Source organism: Paroedura picta, chromosome 3, assembly GCF_049243985.1.
Source record: "Paroedura picta isolate Pp20150507F chromosome 3, Ppicta_v3.0, whole genome shotgun sequence".
Classification (NCBI taxonomy): Eukaryota; Metazoa; Chordata; class Lepidosauria; order Squamata; family Gekkonidae; genus Paroedura; species Paroedura picta.
Genome location: NC_135371.1, coordinates 116232007 through 116252228, shown reverse-complemented (window position 1 = coordinate 116252228; position 20222 = coordinate 116232007). Strand labels below are relative to the sequence as shown.

Genomic DNA, 20222 nt, shown 5'->3' with positions numbered 1-20222 from the left:
GACCACCATGATTCTTGCCATTACACAACATAGAAATAGCAGCAAGGTGCAAAAGCTCCATGACCAGCTGACTGTCTGCAATTGTGTTGCTTATGACAAGCCATCTGTTCTATCAGTCATTTCATTCCGTTTCAGTACATGCTGTATCCCCATAGCTCAACAGTACAAAACAGAAAACGCTAAAATAGAAGAGTAGCTTTAAAAAAGTCTTTCATCTAGTTTGAAGCCACACAATGCCTTCGATTCCTTTCAGGTTTACAAGGGCATGTTCAATGATGTGTACACTGCAAAACAGACAAAATCTACACATAACCAGTGGAAGCAGATAAATCTGATTGCCTGCCATCAAAGGCCAATATACAAGATAAAAGGTTGCACCCAAATAAGGTGTTATTTTCAAAATATGTCCAGATTATGTGTCAACAAATTATGTATTTTATCCAAAAATAAGTCAGTGGTTTGGATGCAAAGATTCTGCTTGTGGAAGAGACAGGAGTCACCCCACCTTGGCAACCCTCTTCAAATGGGCCGCAGAGTAGCAGAAAATCAGTTCCACTGCTCTGCCACAGGGCCTTTAGAGCTAAGCTCATATTTGTTTTGAAGCAGTCACTTGCTTTTGCTGGCCAAAAAAAGAACAGTATGACTCTACATAGACATCCAGTATCTTGCAGAAAATAAATTGACATTACCTAATGTGAGGGAAAAGTCAGACCACACAAGGTAATGACATTAAGTCATCATGGATGACATCACAATATTGCTAACGAATGCTGCAATTCAAACCAACAGTAAAAATTTGAAAACCCACGTGTTGTGAAAACAGCATCAAACTTACATTTAAAAAAAGCAAGGCGTGCTGGGAAAAGTGAAAACAACTCTTAAGGCGACAGCACTTTCTAATCAGTATTATGTCAGGCATAGCCTACCAGACCACACCCTACAGGCTGAATGGTAAAGACTGCAATTACGACACTGCCAAGTTGTGCAGAGCAGAACTTTGAAGGCATGGTTCCATTCAGCCTTTGCAAACCGATCAGACCATTGATGCTGCTTCTAATGTGGAAGGTGGTGTATATTCAAGAGGACTTACACAACTGAGTATTAACATAATCTTTGATTTTGGGCTATTGCTGAGGGAGGGCTGGCCCATGTCTCAGAAAAGCAAGGTCTAAACCAGGGGTAGTCAAAGTGTTCACTGGCAGGGGCTCATGGGAATTGCAGTCCATGGACATCTGGAAGGCTGCAGTTTTACTACCCCTGGTCTAAACCCTGCAATCTTGTAACACATGGCCTTGAGTCTAGTTGTATTTTCAAGCCTGGTCAGGCATTAAAAGCAGTCAGCTACATCGTGCATTTAAAAAAAAATCAAGCACAGCTTGCCTTAAAAGACTAAAATAAAATCACATACATTTATTTCTGTTTGCAGGAAAGAGAATACAGGAGTGAAATAGATTGCATACTAGAGTCATTAATTTTGTGTGTTTTCTAAATTCAAAAAGCATTGACTGGGTGACTTTGGAAGTTAGTTTATCTGTAGATTAGGAAATTTATCACCTAACATAATGATTTCTTTGCTACAACAGATTTAAAAACTTTGTACACAGCACAAGGGTAACCAAGTTAACATTTTAAAATGAAATTATGACTCAAGCTTGAACATTAAGTTAAAACACATACCTTAGCATCAAACTGTCACAACAGAGCCTTGGGATCATTAGTTCTTTAGAATGTGTATTTGGATTATACAATCCTATTTTAGTTCTGCTTTAGTTCCCACCCACCCACCTCCATTTTATAGAACCTACTCATGTAAAATAGCTGTGTAAATTTCTTAGGGATGAAATCAGGCACTTTTCAAACAAGTGTGTAAAGAAAGAAAAAGCACCAGAGAGTGTGCAGCATTTTAAGTAAATCAACTGCATAAAAATTCTCAACACTAAGCTAGCGAGATGCAGAAGACACTAAAAAATGTGTGGATGCTAATATTTAGTAACATGGAAAGGTGGAAAAAGTTACCCCTGGAAAGACATTTTATTTTTGTAGAACAGCTGACAAGTGTTTGTTTACTCAGGCCAACAATTTATATAAAAATTAAAACCATATTTATGCATATCAATGATTTAAAATGGAAGAAAGTAAGCCTAATTTAGATGGTGTTGAACAAGAATTATTCCCATTTAAGTGTCTACTAAATATTGTGTGAACAGAATCAGCTGTTTCCTGATTTTTTTCAAAGCTTTTTGAGAAATACACACAAATAATTAGATTTAGTCAATTTTATTTACAATTTTGTACATTTCAGAGCATTACACAATTACATTTTCCATATTTTCTGACCTGCAAACAGATACCTTAAATGGAAATGTTTTAAAAATGCAGTTCGGTACATCCAAATGCAACAATTACACATCTGACAGTTCACAAGGTGTAATTTACTAGGACGTAGCCTAAGAATTTATGAACAAGAAGTCAGGAAAAAAATCTGACCAATTATTTACACAACACAAAAACTGTCAAGCTAACCCCGCAGGACAATTGCCTTAGGAAACCCACACCCCACCCTAGGAAGTTATGATTCACACCTATGCAGCATTAAAAGCCCTTGATCGCAAACACTAAGGGACTTGTTTCCTTTTAACTTGCCAAACCCTGAAGTATCCCTGGGTGCATAAGCATAGACTGAGTGACCACCAAGACCCATCGACTAATAGGTAATTTTTTCTAATAGTTTTCAGCTGAAATTGGTTTCCAAAAGTAATAAAAATAAACTGTATAAAATAAAGTGTTTGAGGCATAATTCTGCATGCTTTTGGGGCCCACCCAGACAGGCAGGCTCAGCCTATCAGAATAATTTTGAATAAAAATATTTAAATAAAAGGTTCAAAGGCTTAGACAGGGCCAAGGGTTCTGCATCTAAGGTGGAGAATTTGGATCATATCTGTAACTTCCATTTCTTTTATTCACCTCCCCCCACCCTCCACACACTGACATGGTATATATAGTGGGTAGAAACTAGTAAAAATTCCCTGCAAATAAACTGCTCTTCAGCTGAGGTTATGGCTCCTGTGCATGGGTTGTCAGAGGAATTTTAAACTTTTACAAAAAAAATTTTTTTTTAAGAGTCCTCTTGAAAAATACTGAGATTTCACTTTGTTAATTTGATTGCATGTACAATTTGTTAAGTATAACTTTCAGTCAAGACATTGCTACAAATGGAAATTTCAGTACAAAAAAGCAGCCAACTGAGTGCAATTTTCTGTTTTTTAAATTGGCCAAGTCCTTCATGGTATTAAGCTAGGCTACACATTTCATGGAGCCTCCTCCACATTTCTTGCCTACCTTACTTTTCGTGTTCATGTTTCAAACTGTGTCAGCAGGGCCCGGACTTCAGGAGTTAGCTGCTTAGCAGCTTTTGCTGCTTCTGTAATGGCCTTGCGGTAAAGACCTTTTCTCTTCTTATTAAAGCGCGACTGAAAGTTTTCTAAAAAAGGGGAGAGCTGTGAAAGAGCAAGGAAAGATGTTGTTGGGGACCCGAACCATGAAATACGTGCTTCCTGTCGGACTAAAAGGCCATTATCTTTCCGGCTCACAGTAATGGTAAGAATACGGGCTGGCCACCAAGGGAAGCCATATATCTTGGCCCAAACAATGTCTCCTACACATATGGTCCTGCCATCTGGTGTGACACATTTAGAGACATTTTTTGAAAAGACTTTCATTTTCAAGGAATTACTGAGCTTTTTCTCTTCCTTTGAAGAGGACGAGGAGGAGGAAGAAGGTGCATGCATGCTGCCTGGAGGAAAATCAAAGCTTTCAGTAGAACTACACTCAGAGTTGGTGGACTTCAAGTCATCTGTGCTATCACTACTACACACTGATGCACTGGAAGAGTCAGATTTCTTTTTATTAAGGGTCATGTAAACTGTTATATTGCTTTTGCTGCCTCTCTTGCCCAGTGTCTGCTGTTCATCCTGATCAACAGGTACATGCACTTCATTTGTGTCCTGAACCTCAATGTTAGCCTCTTCAGGGCCTTCTGAGGGGCTCTGATTTTCTGAAGGGGCCTCACCTGCTGAGCGGGTAGAGGAGCAGCGAGACTGGGGCTTGCCACTCCGCAATTTCTCAAGCCCTGTCTTGAGAGAAGAGTCGTTTTCTTCATTTCGGTACCTTTGTGGCTTTAGGCGCAATCGCGGGGGCAGGGAACCTGAGCTGGTGTTCTGAAGACGCCTTGTGAAATGGACCTTTGAATGTGCATTTTTGGAACTGGAGGTTGCACTCTGTTTCTTTTGTGCCTTCTCTTTGGCTATTTTCAAAACTTCCCGAGCTTTTGCATGATCCATGTTTTTGCTCTGGAGAACTTTCTTAGTATTTAATTGTGTTTTTGAAGTATTTGCTTGAGTGGAAACTTTGACTACTTTGCTTCTGCTGTGGGCAATATTTGCAACTTTAACCACAGAATTCCTTTTCTGGCTTTCATTTTGGCTTTTACCATCAACTTTATGATCAGTTTTAAATTTTTTATTCACAGTAGTTACACTCTCATTTCTTCGCTTTCTACTATCCTCATATTTTGAGGAGTCATTTGCATTGCTGCTCTTTTTAATTTCTTTTTTTTCTGCAACAATACTGTTCTTACACTTGTCACACAAGACCTGTCTAGGTCGTAATTTGATAGCATTCATAATTGAAGTGGGTTCCTCCCTGTACATTTTCCGCTTGGGCCGTTTAATTTTCCGAGGCGGAGGCTGAGGTATTGACTGGTTATATGTGTCCCTGATAAACAAAGGAGGAGGATAGGGTGCTCCCTCATGGAAAAAGGGAGGTGGTTTGGAAGTCCATAGGTTTTTAGCCAGGTTAGGTTCTGATGGCTGGATGGGAGAAGAGTCTGTGACTTCACACTTCACCTGTGTCTCATCTTGGAATGATTTACTTTGGAGCTGCATCGCCTCAGGTTTATCCTTATACTCCCTTTTAGGAAAGATGGTCACAGGGATTCCATGGGGTCCAAACCTTAAAGAAAGAAACACACACAGTATTATTGCCGGTCCTTATAGCCATCTTTTACCAGTCTGTAAAAGGATGGTGTTCAATGTGATCATTATGGCTTTACAATCCACACATTATTACAGAATACGCCACTAACACACTAAATGAGAAAACACTCCATTTTGGCCTCCCTTCCCCCTTCAGTTCACCACACAGATAATTGGAAGGGTCTCAATCCATGCCATGCAAGAGACTGATCCCACTCTCTCAGAGTTCTTAGAACTAAAGGCAGATAACAACTTCGATGCAAAGGCAGAAACCACCAATTGGTAGATATTACATCAAATTTTTGTAACAGCATAGCTATGCTACACCATGCAGGAGTAAATGCCAAACTTGAATGCTTTCAGCAGCAAGTCTTGCTCTATGCTAGTTACATTAAAAAGTTTCTTTCCCTTATAATCCTCAAACTGCCCTCAAGATACTAATAAGCATCTTATTCCTTTGTATTCTATCCACTACATGTCATATACAACACTTTTTCCTTGAAGATAATTACCAATAACAGAGGTTAACGAAATGACTCAGAGCTATTATGTGGCATGTGGCAACTTGGAAAATAAAACAAATAAGAGCTTTCATATTAAACACCATCAAATTGCAGTACTTTTCATACAACCTTCAGATCAAACTTTCAGAAAATTTCCTGTGATGTGTCCTTGGTACACAACATTCGCCATCAGTATAGATGTTCAGCTAATTTCTAGTTGACACATTTGAATTTAATTCTAATTTTTCAGTTAGCTGCAAGAAACTTCTAACCTGTTCAATTAACCTGACTGCTACCACACTGAACTCTGTCACAACTATGTCCTTACCCATTGTAAGATGGGAAAGATTTGATCTGCATCTTATTTTACTATAATCAGTACACAAATTAGAATAAAGGAGTGAGCTACTCAACAGTTTCAAGAGGTAGCTGTGTTGGTTGAAACTGAACAGTTAAATTTGACTCGAAGAGCACCCTTAAGAGTCCAAAAAGACTTTTGAGGTGTAAGCTTTTGAAAGAAAGCATCTGATGAAGGGAGCTTCAACTTTTGAAAGCTTCCACCCTGAAACTCTTGTTACTCTCTGGATTATTTCCAACTCAATAGTGTGATCTTATTACAGTAAAAAAAAAAAAGCAACATCACAAACAAAAGCATATGGCCCTCAACTGTGGTCTAATCTGCTACCAGAAGGGTTATATTTACCAAACTATCCCAAAATCCTTGTTTAATAGCAGCTTTAACAGCAATATTACCACCACCACAAGCCTGATGTCAAAAAAAGCAAAATTAATTTTTTAAACTGCTCGTTTGACACTTTTAATCATCAGCAGGAATATTTAAACCCTGCTAACATGTAACCTGTGGAGATGGTTATACAGCATCTACTTAGTATTTTCAAAATGAAATATGTGGTTTTGGTACCATTTACTTATAGATTCTATTCTTAAAATCAAAAAGCAAATGCTGCAGAATTCTGAATAGACAATACCCTTAAAACAACTAAAGCTGCTTTATGCACCATCATATGTAAAGGGGGCAAATTTTAGCTCTGCCCCTAGAATTCTAACATATGTTAGATCTATAACTCACAATAGTTTTTAAATTACATTTTTACTTCAGCATCCTGGTAATCTGAAATTTATTTTCGGTTGAATCTATTTAGGGCTGCTACCTAAAAGTATGAAATATTAATCAATTCCCGAGTTGTCCTGCAGGTTGGAATGTCAAAGAAGCTACACAGTATAGTTTATTTTCTAATTAAAGTGGTACCAGTAAGGAATTCAGTCAGAAATATGAAAATCATGGTTTGCGTATATTATTTAAAGAGCTGTTTCTACAGAATCATAATAACTGGCAATGTATCAACACTAGAGTTCTAAAGAGTTACACCCCTCCAAATTCATTATCTTCACTGGACTTGGAAGAGCATACGGCTGTTTAGCATGTTGAAATTAGTATACAACACTTACACACATATAATTCATACCGTAGTAGACCAAACAAAAGAAACACTGGCCAGAAATACATAGTAATCAATTAATGCACACATCAGGAGAGGGTGGTATATAAATGTAATAAATGAATTAAAATAATAAAACCTGTTGACATAAGGTTCTACCAAAAGATAACCACCCATATTTCTGCTTGTGCAGCACTAGTCCATTTAGCATTAGAGGACTATGCTCACTATGGAAAAGACACAAAAGGAAACAAAACTTAGGATCCAAGCTAATATATTTAATTTGAATTCTACCACATAAAATGACTGCAATGAACTTTTAGTTTCACAACCACCTACACCGGGCTGCTGCCGTTCCAATGCGCTGGGGTAAAAAGCCCTGCTGTCCCCCGAGTACGCACAGGAGCAGGACATCCCGGGCACACGCTGGCCTCCAAGGTGCAACGGCCCCACACAAACAAAACGTGGGGGAGATCGGGGGCAGCGGGCCCTGAGGCAGGATGGTGGGGAGTAGCATGCTTCTCTCCCACCATGGTGAGGGTGGGGAGCAGCATGCTGCTCTCCCACCATGGTGAGGTTGGTGGGGCCAAAAACCCGGCTCCTCCGATTATGCACGGGGCTCAATCACGTTGGCCCTTGCCAACACCCTTGGGAGTCCCAGGACTCCAGAAGAACCTACGTTCCGTTAACATGGGTCTTCCAAGGGCCTGGGCCAGGCCCCGGCTGGCTGGTGGTGGTGGTTACAAGGAACAAACTTCTGGCTTGGAGAAACCCAGTATCTGAGACATTACCAAGCCCAATCAATGAACATATCATCATCCTCATCCTCCTTTAATTTATATCCCGCTCCCCCCCCGAGGCTCGAGGCAGGTCACATAAAGCCAATCCCCTAAAAGCAGTAATAAGAACAATAAAAACATGGTACATTAATGACAACAAGGCAAGACAAGAATGGCGACAAGGTTCATGTAAACTAACCCTATTTCCATAACCCCACTAAAAGGAGAAAAAAAGGGGGGGGGCTGATGGCACACGCAACCGCCACATAGAGATGGCGCAAGTGCTGCTCCTGATCCAACACAACCCTTCAGACAGAGAGGTTTGGTATGAGATTTATTTTCAGAAACACGCTATTGTGTTAAAGAAGTAATCACAGGAGGATATCGTAGCCACAAACCAAGCAGAAGAATGGAAGCAACTGAGGAAATCTTGAGAACTTAACCATTTTGGTTAAGAATGTGTCATTAATGAACTGATCACTGTTAATGAACTGATCACCATTAAGACATGATAGAAAATAGAATGTCATTCCAAAAATTGAATATACCTTCTAATGTTAATTTATCTAGGGTGTCTGTATGTTGCCTCTGCAAGACAGCAATCACAAATTCTATGTAGTTATCAAAAATCATTACAGCTTAATAAATGTCTAGGTATGGAAATATTAAAAATCATAAATATATTAAAAATCAATGTAGCATCTCTTGGAAACATGGTACAGACTCAAAAGAGAAAAAAATAAAATAGCTCAGTTTTAGATCATGTAATTATGTGTCCCAGCAGCGGCTCAAGGTTGACTCAGCCTTCCATCCTTCCGAGGTCAGTAAAATGAGTACCCAGCTTGCTGGGGGGTAAATGGTAATGATTGGGGAAGGCACTGGCAAACCACCCTGTATTGAGTCTGCCATGAAAAAGCTAGAGGGCGTCAGACATGACCCGGTACCTTTACCTAATTATGTGTAACTTTGTGTTGTACTCCCCAAAAATTTCAGTTGTGCATAAAGTTCCTCAACAGAAAGATTCTTATTTATTTCATATTTTGATCATGACTGTGAACATTTAGAAAAGATGAGAAGCCTTTTCATACATCCAAAGTGAGGCCTATAACTTTCCACATACACTTTCCTATAGCTGCTATGGAGGTATTCTCTCCTGAGGCACTTGTTAGTCCTCCTGCTTTGAAAAACCGAAGGACTGACAGCAGAGGAAATGAGCAGCTCTCTGGAGAATGTCCCCACAGCAACCTGAGAGCAGTGCAAGGAGAACAATGTCATAGGAGCCAAGCCCCTCAAAACGTTGGAAAGCACTGAAAGAACATCCTATGAACATGCTTCTTTTGGAATGATTGAAATCCCTTAAGACAAGGTTTTAATCAAAACTTACAGCATGAATATTTTCATGTAAGGCAACCTACAATATCAGATAATGATTAGTGGATTTTTTTTTTGGTTTGGGTCTATTGGACCTGAAACATTTTCAGCATTTCCAAAAAACCCTGGATCCCAATATTAGTATGGATCTGGGATTTTGGAAAAATTTCATTTTTTCCCCAGGTCCAATAGGTAAAGGAAGAAAAAAATCAGATTTTTAAAGAAGCTGCAGCCTGATCTTGGGGCTGGTTTGGCTTCTCCTCAGTCCAGTTTAAACCAGACTACAGGAGAAGACAGCCTTAGAAGCTACTGCACCACACAGAGCACATTGCTTTGTGTAGCACTGCCAGGATTGGCTGGGCTTGCTTCTCTAGCCACCATCCTCCGTTTCCAATGGAGGAGAAAAGAAGGCATTTAAAGGGCTCAGTCCCTTTAAATATACTTTAACTGTGGCTGTTTGGCAGTGCCAAAAAATCCCAAATAATTTCAGGCCTGGTCATTTGACAGCCAAAAGAATATAGGTTATCTATACCTAGCTAAAAATATATATATACAATACAAACAGGATACACAGCATCAGCAGAACTAAATACAAAACGCTATGTATGGAATAGGCTGTACAATAAAGTATTCTAAAGCTTAATCTCAAAATTGATCAAAGTACATCTTCAAATAAAGTTCTCATTCACATCATCAAAAAAACAAATACACCAATATAGGATGAGGGAGACTTGTCTTGGCAGTAGCATGTGCAAAAAGGATCTAGGAGTCTTAGTAGACCATACATTGAGCATGAGTCAGCAGTGTGACTCAGTGGCTAAAAAGGCAAATGGGATTTTGGGCTGTATCAAACAGAGTATTGTGTCCAGATCACGGGAGGTAATGGTACCACTTTACTCTGCTCTGGTTCGGCCTCACTTGGGAGTATTATGGAGTACATAGAGAACTTCTCTAACTACAAAAAGTGCTCCAAGCCTGATCAGACTTGGATCTAGACTAAAGGAATTATATGTATGTGTCTAAAGAAGTGGACTGAAACAAAAAGAACAAAAGTGAACTTGCCAAACCAGCTCAATTTCTGGTGGGTTGGTTTTGGGTTGGTTCAGGACCTGCCCTGAACCAAGCCACTTTTGGGGTAGGGATTCATATCAATCCCTAATTAATTTAATTAATTCCTTATTACTTGTCCAGATTTAACTTTACAGTACAATTTACACTGTACTAGAAGGACTAGCTGCCACAGGTGAAGAATGGATGAAGATATACTACTACAACCAGTAACTTATACTCCCAACAGTAATGAGAGGTTCTCTTGTTTTGTTTTTTTAAACTTCCTCATCTTTGTGTATTTTCTAGCCACAGCCTTTCTACTGGTCAAGGCATAGTTGTCTCATGAATGTCTGTTTCTATAACAAAATGTTTCTATGTCAGCTGCATCTCATAAAGATATATCAGCAGATATAAATTAACAGATATATAAAAATGTTTATAAAGCTAAGAAGGGTGGGAATCACAAACTCATCACCAACTTTATTCATACTTCAAGAGTTTCCATAAACTTTTTTCGACTTCAGTTCCTTCCAGAACAGCCCTGAAATCCTGGCTGAAAAACTAAACTCTTCCAGTTATCAGAAAAGACAGGGAAAGTGCACTGCTTCAGCGCCCTTAGTCTTGTGCATAAGCTCTTAGAAGAAACAGTCCTGGAGATATTCTGCACTTGGGACTCCTCTGACCTCTATATTTAGTACATTTGTTATATGTAGGTTATTGCAGCTGCCATCTCCCAACAATGACTAGGAATGACTGGTTAGGAATGGGACCCAGGAAATCTAGGTTAATTTCTGATTCCATTTTAAATTGCTAATGAAATCTAGTTCTGCCAAACAATTACATGCCATATCTTACCAAATACGAAAAAAACATTCTGGAGCAATAATGTAATTTTGAATACAAGTTGACTGTTACAGACACACTAAGGAACATGTTCGGCTTAGCAAAAAGCAACAGTGGGGAAACAGGGCAGCCAAGCATCTTTAAGAAACGGCCCCCTAAAGAAAACTTCACCAGGGCCACCTAAAAGGAGTAAGCAAATAACAGTTCCTGATATATCAGAGGACATATAAATGGAATATAACCAGCCAAGAGATGTCAAGGTTTGGAGGGAAACCCCCACACATGCTCACAGTCCTACTTATTGTGACTGTCGAAGCAATACCTTTTTGTTTGTTAACTAGAGAATTTGTTTTCTACCTACACATTTTATTTCCCGCCTTTACAAATGGCAAAAATTAAAGGTACATCTGTTATTATTCAGCACAGAGTGCAGCAGTTAGGAACTCTTCTTAAGTACTGGGCATAGTCACAATTTTTCTTCTAGATAATGGAGGTATGAATATTTTTACATTTTCAAAATACACCCGAAAGCATTTTCATATATGAACTAAGTTATAAATGATGTATTTTATATTGATAGCAAACGAAAATTAGGTTTCACGGGGCCATATTTCAATTTTTTCCAAAGCTCCCCCCTCCCCACAGTTTCAAAATTTCTCAAAATTTAATCTCTCTAAACAGGCCAATCTTAATCCTTGAGCAAGACCAAGCTGTTAAATTAGGAGTTACCGCTGAGAAATGATAGGCTAGTATGGGTTTGTTAACTTTGCTTCTTGGCTGATGTCCAGTATATGGTATACATGAAATATCAATGTCAGGTGCCTTCTAACTACTGCAGACTTCTATGATGAGAGCTGTTAATTCCAAGCCAAATGCTGTCAGGTTTTTTGAGGGGAAGTGTTAGTGTTAAATCTTTCTTCATCTTATTAAACATCTCCAGATGTCATGATCAGCACCAATATTCCAGAATTGCTAAAATCTGGCTGTTGAAAACCACTGACAAGCAAGAGTGCTTTATCTCATTAAGTGCACTACTACAAGCTCACAAGATTTTCACTATCCCACAAATTGCACCCTAGTAGCTCTAGCACTTGCTTTCCTCCTATAGTCCCCACTGTTAAGTCCTCTAATATCAGATGACGACTTGTAACAAGCACATGGTAGAAAGGGCAAAAAAGGTAGGTACACTAATGATTGGTATCTGACAGGTCACACAAAAATATGTACGTTGATCCTACTATTAGGGAATGTGCCACATTCAAAGTCTTCTTCATAACTCAAATCCAACGCCAAAGTATTTATACAGGTGCCAGGTACTCACCACAGGTAAAATTAAGCCTGAAGGGCACTTATTTATGGATGGGTATATCTATGTTATGGGCTTTTTTTGTGCTATTTTGTGCTATTACTAAGATCAAATGATATAAGCAAAGTTGGTACTGATGACGTAAACAGACTTTTCTAATGGCAAGACTTTCAACATCAACTCAACATTATAATGATAGGCACTGATATTCTTCTCTGTACTGAACAGCCAGCCACCTAAGGTCCAGAAGGGAGGGGAAATAAAAAACTATTAATTCCCAGTGGACCACTGACAGTGCACTCTTATACAGTTACTCCAAAGGCTGTGATGGGTTTCTACATGGAAGTAACTCTGCACTGGACTGCTCTGAAAATCTAGTATCTTTATTCACCTATGTCAAGCGTCTCTTGTGGCATAGAGTGGTAAGGCAGCAGATATGCAGTCTGAAGCACTGCCCATGAGGCTGGGAGTTCAATCCCAGCAGCTGGCTCCAGGTTGACTCAGCCTTCCATCCTTCCGAGGTTGGTAAAATGAGTACCCAGCTTGCTGGGGGGTAAATGGTAATGACTGGGGAAGGCACTGGCAAACCACCCCATATTGAGTCTGCCATGAAAACACTGGAGGGCGTCACCCCAAGGGTCAGACGTGACCCGGTGCTTGCACAGGGGATACCTTTACCTTTTAACATTAAGTCAGGAGATCGTACCACAAAACAAATGTAAACAACAGAATTTAAAAATTAGTTTCTTCCTACAGGGTTTTCAGATCTCAAACCTAGAAAAGCAATGAAATGACAGAGCTATTAAGTGCAATGCACTAAAGTTACGAAACTTAGATTTAAGAGTAAACACTACACATCATGAGCAGCTTCCCTTCAGCACACTTGCTATCTGTCAATGATTTTAAAGCAGATAGGATTTAGAAGCAGCTCAGAACAGCCTCACTACACACTTTGCTTCCCACCCTTCACAACTATACAAGGCTTATGCCATCATGAAACCAAGAGTGTCAGTTAAGAGATCTCAGAAAGTGAAGTTGCAGAAATGTTCCAGCAGATAAACTAGCAATACAACACTGTGTGAACATAAAATTACATTATACACACCAACAATGAGTGTACAATGTCTGAGTAAAATAACTTGCTTTCTCAACTGCAGTTCCTTGCTTTTATGGGTTTGAGTTTTGCTTTTGCCATTCAAGCTAACAACATTGGTGTTACTTTGTTCTCCAACCCTACTTGACTCCTCCTGCATATCTGGCCTTCATACCTGCAAAAGAAAATGTATGGTAAGACATCTGGCCACACTCCTGAAGGTCATGAATAAAAGCCTACCAGCTCTAAGGAGGTGGTCACTTCTAACTACTCATTATGAACAATTACTCATATTTGTATTGAGAAATATTGGATAAAGGTTAACAAGCAGGCTCTATGTGGCATACTTGCTGTGGAGCACATATAGCTTCTGCAGTTGCCATCCATAGAAGGGAAGGCAAATTTTGGCAGGCAGAAACATTTTACTGATCTCTGTTAACACCCAGAAATAGAGGTAATAGAACCAAGATTCATAATGAAATATCGTAAGCAAACTCAAGCTTCCACATGGATTCATAAGTCCTGGAATGTTTACAAACACCACCATGAACCAAACCTTTACAGCCAATGAAGGAGCAATAAGACAACGGTGGATATCTCACCATTTGATTATCAGTAAACCTCACAATGCAACTGAAAAAAAACCCTTATAAATTCTACTCCTATCCTATGTCTGTTGCAAAGACAGATCTGGATAAAGAACCAGGATCCGGGTTCAAATTCTTGGACAGCAATGAAGCATAAAGGATAACTAAGCAAGTCATATACCCAAATTTGCCATGTCTCTCAACATTACACAGCCCTATCTCCCTATACAAGAAAGCACATTACAAAGTAATGGTTCTCAGAGAGATTTCCACAGGTATAGGGAGAAACTTTTACATGAAAAGTGCAAGTTTCTTGCTACTCCTGGTCCCTTGCCCTACAGCTATGCATCATAGCCACTAAGGAATTGACAGTGTAATGAACAAGGCGATTGTTTTCCTCAGGCCTACTCCTTAAAGTATCTTGTGAGCTACTGAGGCTCTTCTGCTCTCCACAAGGGACCATATTTATGCCCTATGGCTTAAAACCTTGAATGTAGGCCCCTGTGGAATGTACTAGAAATGCCAGGAAGGACTTGCTCCATAAGAAAGGGCAAAACAGGTCCATATATTCTTTTCCTTGTACCTTGAGTCATAACTTACTAATTGTGACAATAGTTCTTAGAATTCATACAACGCCATCCTAAACCATAAGGCAGAGCACATCTAAAGGACAGTGTGCACTGAATCCTCTCTGCATACTACAATCTTTGGGTGTTGAAAAGCGACAGATTCGGATTTGCTTTTCCAACAGCCTGATCTATTTAATAGACCCTGAAATGCACCGGTGCATTGCCAGACTATAAATCAATCCTCCTATGGATACACATATTTTAAGCATACTGATTATGTGCATAAGTCTGCCCCAAGATCATACATTCAGCTTGGGATTTCCTCATGCAACTTTTTTTTAAAAACGAGATGAATATCTTCACTGGGAAAAGTCTGTACTTTTAAACATGTGAATAATGGGATGTTTTTCATCCTGGATAAGCCAATGAGGAAGGCAACTTCTCAGCGCTGTACCTATGGTGAAAAGGCATTCGTTCATTATGAAATTGGTCACTTTTTTGCCGTTAATTCCACATTTTTCTGACAGAGTAAGAAAACAGACCAGCCTAACCACCACCATTAACTGAAAGAATTGACGAAGTCGAAGGGAGGATATGTCTTTAGTATCTTGCGTTTCTACTCCGACGAGATAAAAAGTTGCGTTTCCATGCAGCTACTCAAGAGCGAGGGCTGGGCTGCTCGGCAGTGCTATCGGTGCCAAAGTGGCCCCCGTTTGAGGGTGTTAATAAAGAGCACGGCCTGCCGCGACCCAGGTGGTGGCCGCTTCCTGGCCCCCCTCCCGCGGGAAGCCTTTCCGTCCCAGTCGCGCCTGAAGGCCAAGCGAGAACAAAAGAGGGCCAAGCGCGACGGCACGAGCCGCCCCGAAGCCCGGGGCCAGAGGGCCTCCTCCTCCTCCTGCACCGCTCCCGCGGGCCGAGCCACGAGGCCTCGCGCCACACGGCGCCCTCCGAGGGCCTGGCCTCGCCCACCCCCGGCCACCGCCGCTTGTTTGGGCCCCGGGGGGGGGGTGGCAGGGCGCGAGGCGTGTGAGGCGCGGCGCTCACCTTTTGGAGAGATCCATGAGGACGCCGGAGAAGAGCTTCTCTCCGAAGCGGAACGACACCACCAGCGCGTCCTCGATGATGTGATCCAGGGTGACCAGCACCTCCGAGCCCGGCAGCAGCAGCAGCCGCTCCTCCTCCTCCTCCTCCTCTGCCGCCAGCTCCGCTCTCCCTCCCGCAGGCGCCGCCGCCGCCGCCGCCGCCACAGGCCCCGTGAACTCGGGCGGCTTCGCCCCGGCTGCAGCATCCGGCTCCTCCTCCTCCGGCCGGGGCGGCTCCTCCCCGGGCTCCGGCCCCGCGGGGCCCCCAGCTGCAGGCGGCGGCGGCAAGAGCGGCAAGCAGGGCGGCTCCTCCTCTCCTCCCGTGTGGAGCTCGGGGAAGCCGGCCGCCAGCGCGCAGGGCTCGGGCATCTCCGCGGCGGGCTCCGGGCTGGGCTGGGCCTGCGGCAGGTCGCGAGTCCCCGCGGGGCTCCTGGGTGGCGGCGGCGGGGGCTCCTCGGCCTCGCCGCCCGGGGCCGGCTCCGGCTCCTCCCGGCCGTCGAGCACCGCTGACTCCACTGCAGCCGGAGTGCCGGCAGGGAGCGCGTCTGCGCCGGCCTCGGCGCCCGGAATGGGCTCGGCCTCGCCAGCTCCCCCATCACCCGGCACCGCCGCAGTCGCAGCCACGGCCGCCATTTTCTCTGCTGTTGCTTCCTCCTCCCTCTACCAGCAGCGGGATCGATAACCGCGGCCTTCTTCGCCCGCCTGGGAAGGGAAGGGGCGCCGCCTACCGAGGGGGGGAAGGCAAGTACCTCGCCCGCTTCTGAGCTCCTATTGGAAGGCAGGAAAATCCATCAAAGGCCTGAAGAACTTCCCATTGGCTGGGAGGGGAGACGTTGCTCCAGAGGGCAGGAAGTGGAAGACAGGGGTGGGGTTAGTGGTATCTGTGTCGACAAAGATCAAAAGGGGCAGGTTAATGAGCGCCTCTTGTTTCATTCGTGGAACAAAAGTGGGCCCGCCCTCCTTTCTGTTGCCGCTCATTGGCTCTGTCGGATGCCTGTTGGAAAAAAGCAAGGGGCAGTGGCATTCCTTCGGGTCTTCACGGGTTTTCTCCCGATGAGTTAGTTTCCCGAGGGGGCTGAAGGAAGGACTCTTCTCCCAGTTCTCCTACATTCGGCTGGGATATGTAGTGATGGTTTTAAAAGCGCAAAGGAAGCGATAAAGGAGAGTTTGCGAGAGCGCTCTGAGAGTAAGAAGGGAGGCGGGCAGGGAAGCCTGAAAGCCTTGGAGGGATAGTTGGTATTGTTGGTCGTGAGTAGGAAGGAACTCCTCAGCCGCCCAACAAAGGGACAGTGCTTAGTTACACTGCCCTTGGAAAGCGCACAAGGTGTAAGTTTAGCCAGGAGCCGCGACCTGCCAGTTAAGAAACCTAACCGAACGCAACAGCATTGAAAGGTTCTGTATCTCACGCGTGACTCGGCGTCGAGTGAGGAGCTTCAAGCGGCTCGTGAATTTCACTTCTGGCGACACATTACTCGATTTTCTGTATAGACAATTGCCAGGTGGGGGATGCCTGCCTTGCATTCCGTAACTGTGGCTGCATGCAAACGTGCCGGTAGGAATACAATTGCAGTTTTATGCTTGTTTTAGGAGACTTATTCCTGAGTAAGACTGAGACTGCACAAGTACAGGACAGACAACCAAAGAATCCAGAGTTTAGAATAGCTACAAGCTCCAAATGTGAAAAATGCATATTTCCTTTAGCTTTAATTACCCTCCCCCCATTTCAAATAACTTAACTCTGTTGAAATGGACTGAAAATTCTGTCTTGTTTTTGCATATACATGATGAAGATAAATAAATAACTGACATTTATTAAGGATCAGTGTCATTGAAATTGTAACATTACAAATTGAATGGAATTTTAAGTATCAAATACCATTAGTGATTTTGTGGGCCGCATTTTCAAGCTTTTCTCAGATACTACAATGAGCAAGTAAAGAAAAAGTGGCGACAAGAATTGATTATATGACGAGCTTACTCAACCCAAACTATTTCCAACGGCTTCGTCTTGCATATAGGGATTACATTCTCTTGTCTGATTTTTTTCATCATCAACTTTCACAGCCATAAGTGGCTAATGGAACAAACTAATCTAGAACAAACTAATCTACTTTTGGTAGTCAGGCTTATGTCCTTGCTTTTCCATTTTCGGTTCTTTGCTGAGCAACCTAGAGCAATTTGACATTTTATTTCCATCCCGCAGTCACCACTCATGTCAATTTGTGATCCAAGAAAAATGGATTATTGGACACATTCCATCTCTTCACCATTGAATGTTTCTGTGACGTGTCTGTCATTTGCCATGGACATTATTTTTTTCTTTTTAGTGTTTAAGAAATGGCCAATTTCTTTCTTACTTCGTTGACCTTTGTGATCAGCTGTTCTAGGCCTTCCTTACTTTCTGACAGGAGGGTAGTGTCATCAGGATACTGAAGATTATTTATATTCCTTCCTCCAATCTTAATTCCAATGTTTGATTCTTTGAGTTCAGTCTCTCTTATAATAAACTCAGCATACGAGTTATTTATTATATCTATATACCGCCCTCCCCAAAGGCTCAGGGTGGTTTACATCAAACAAATACAAATAGCTCAGTTTATAATACAATAATAACAATAACATTATGAACAATAGAACATTGGGGACAACAATAAGTCAACGCCTACTTATGGCCCAGTGGGTGGGCCAGTCTACAGTGATGGTTTTAGGAGGGAGGCTCAGGGGGTCTGATTGGAAGTGGAGGTACTAGTTGACCTCAACCAAATGCCTGGTGGAGGAGCTCCATTTTGCAGGCCCTGTGGAGCTATTCAAGTTCCGTCAGGGCCCTGATCTCCTCTGGGAGCTTGTTCCACCAGGTGGGGGCCAGGATGGAGAAAGCTCTGGCCCTGGTTGAGATCAAGTGGGCTTCCTTGGGGCCAGGGATCACCAGGAAGTTGGAACTGGTAGAGCATAAGGCTCATTGAGGGGTGTAGGCAGAGAGGCGATCCCTTAGTTTCACGGGGCCCAGACCACGTATGGCCTTAAATCAAAACCTTAAGCCTGATCCAGAATTCAACCAGAAGCCAGTGCAGCTGCTGGAGGATGGTCTGGATGTGGGACCTCCTAGGTGTTGCTGTGAGGACCCTGGCGGCTGCATTCTGGACCAGTTGCATTTTCCGTATCAAGGATAAGGGCAGGCCAGCATAGAGTGAGTTGCACAAGTCCAATCTAGAAGTGAAAAGAAAGTTAAACAGGAAGGGGGAAAGAATACAACCTTGGTGCACTCCTTGCTCTGTTTTGAACCAATCACTGTCACCAAATGGCGTACAAACAGTGGCTTCTTGGTTTGCGTAGAGTGACTGCATCACTTTGGCCAAATGCACTGGCAGCCCCAAATTTTGCAGGATTTCCCACAATTTGTCATGATCCACATAATCAAAAGCTTTCTTGTAGTCAACAAAGCAGATGTAGGCATCCTTCTGATATTCCTGTGACCTTTCCAAAACCCAGCGCAGCTTCACGAGTGCCACGCACCCATCAAAAGACAGGTTGAACATCTGGGAATTCTCTTTCAATGGTTGTTGCTATGTATTGTATGATTTTGAACACGATCTTATTGACATGAGAAATGAGGGCTAATGTACAGTAATTGGAAGTTTTTTGGTAGTGAAATGAAAACAGATAATTTCCACTCCTCTAGCCAGTTATAAGTTTCCCAGTTTTTCTGGCACAAAGGTATAATGATTGGTACACATCTCAGCAGTTCCATGGGTATGATGCCAATTCCTGGAGACTTATTTGGAAATTGACTCAAGGCTTGTTTGACTTTTTCCTCAAGAATTGCCGGTTCAAGTTCAATTTCTATTTCTTATTTTGAAGAGAGTTCTGCAGGCGTACATTTTTATATATTCCTGCCATCTGTTCTTGATGTTCTGTTGGTCAGTCAGTTCTTTCCCCTGTTTATTTTTGATAATGTTTTTGTGAGCAGCAAATGGCATTTGGAACCTCTTTACTTGTGCAAAAGCATGTCTATTTTGTCTTTTTTTGTAATCTTCCTCTAATTGCTTGCACTTCTGATTCCTGTAAGCTTCACTGTTTATTCTTGCTGCCCTTTTAAAATCCACATTTAATTTTCTTGCTTCCTCCCTTTTGCCTGCAGCTTTTGCTGCTTTTCTACATTCAGCTATTCTTTCAGTTTCATCTGAGAGCCATTTTAATCTTTTTCTGGCTGGTTGTGTGGTTTAACTGCTGTTTCAACTGCAATTGATTGAATTTCCTGCCACAGTTTTTCAGGCATCTTCTCTGTTGCTTCCATAGTTGAAATCGATTTTCCATTTCCACTGCATATGTGAGCAGAATTTTATTTACATTGAACTTCCTTAACCCTGATGTTCTCTTGATTTTGCAGATTTGTTTTGATTTTAGCCAGCAACAGGTCATGATCTGAACCGCAATCAGCACTTGGATATGTTTTGGCAGCAAGGATTGAACTGGACCATCGTTGGCTGCATAAGATATAGTTGATTTGGTTCCTGTGTAGTCTATTTGGCGATGTCCAAGTGCATAG

General features: G+C 42.1%; 2 protein-coding genes across 7 annotated transcripts in view; one reads left to right on the top strand and one right to left on the bottom strand.

The window, feature by feature from the left end:
* Positions 1-16436, bottom strand: part of PWWP2A (PWWP domain containing 2A) — a 25338-nt gene extending 8902 nt beyond the window's left edge. Inside the window, exons 1-3 of one of the 4 annotated variants that reach the window (XM_077327230.1) lie at positions 15639-15776; positions 13489-13613; positions 2262-5010 (exon numbers count right to left, since the gene is read on the bottom strand). In XM_077327230.1, coding sequence (XP_077183345.1) covers positions 3354-5010; positions 13489-13598 — 1767 coding nt within the window. In that variant the 5' untranslated portion in view covers positions 13599-13613; positions 15639-15776 and the 3' untranslated portion in view covers positions 2262-3353. Of the gene's footprint in view, positions 1-2261; positions 5011-13488; positions 13614-15638 lie in introns of those variants that run through there. The other 3 variants (XM_077327229.1, XM_077327231.1, XM_077327228.1) reach the window with 3 other exon arrangements.
* Positions 16424-20222, top strand: part of FABP6 (fatty acid binding protein 6) — a 56549-nt gene continuing 52750 nt past the window's right edge. For 2 of the 3 annotated variants that reach the window (XR_013229325.1, XM_077327235.1), the window contains exon 1: positions 16424-20222. The gene's annotated coding sequence lies outside the window, so the exon portion shown is untranslated. The other variant, XM_077327234.1, reaches the window with a different exon arrangement.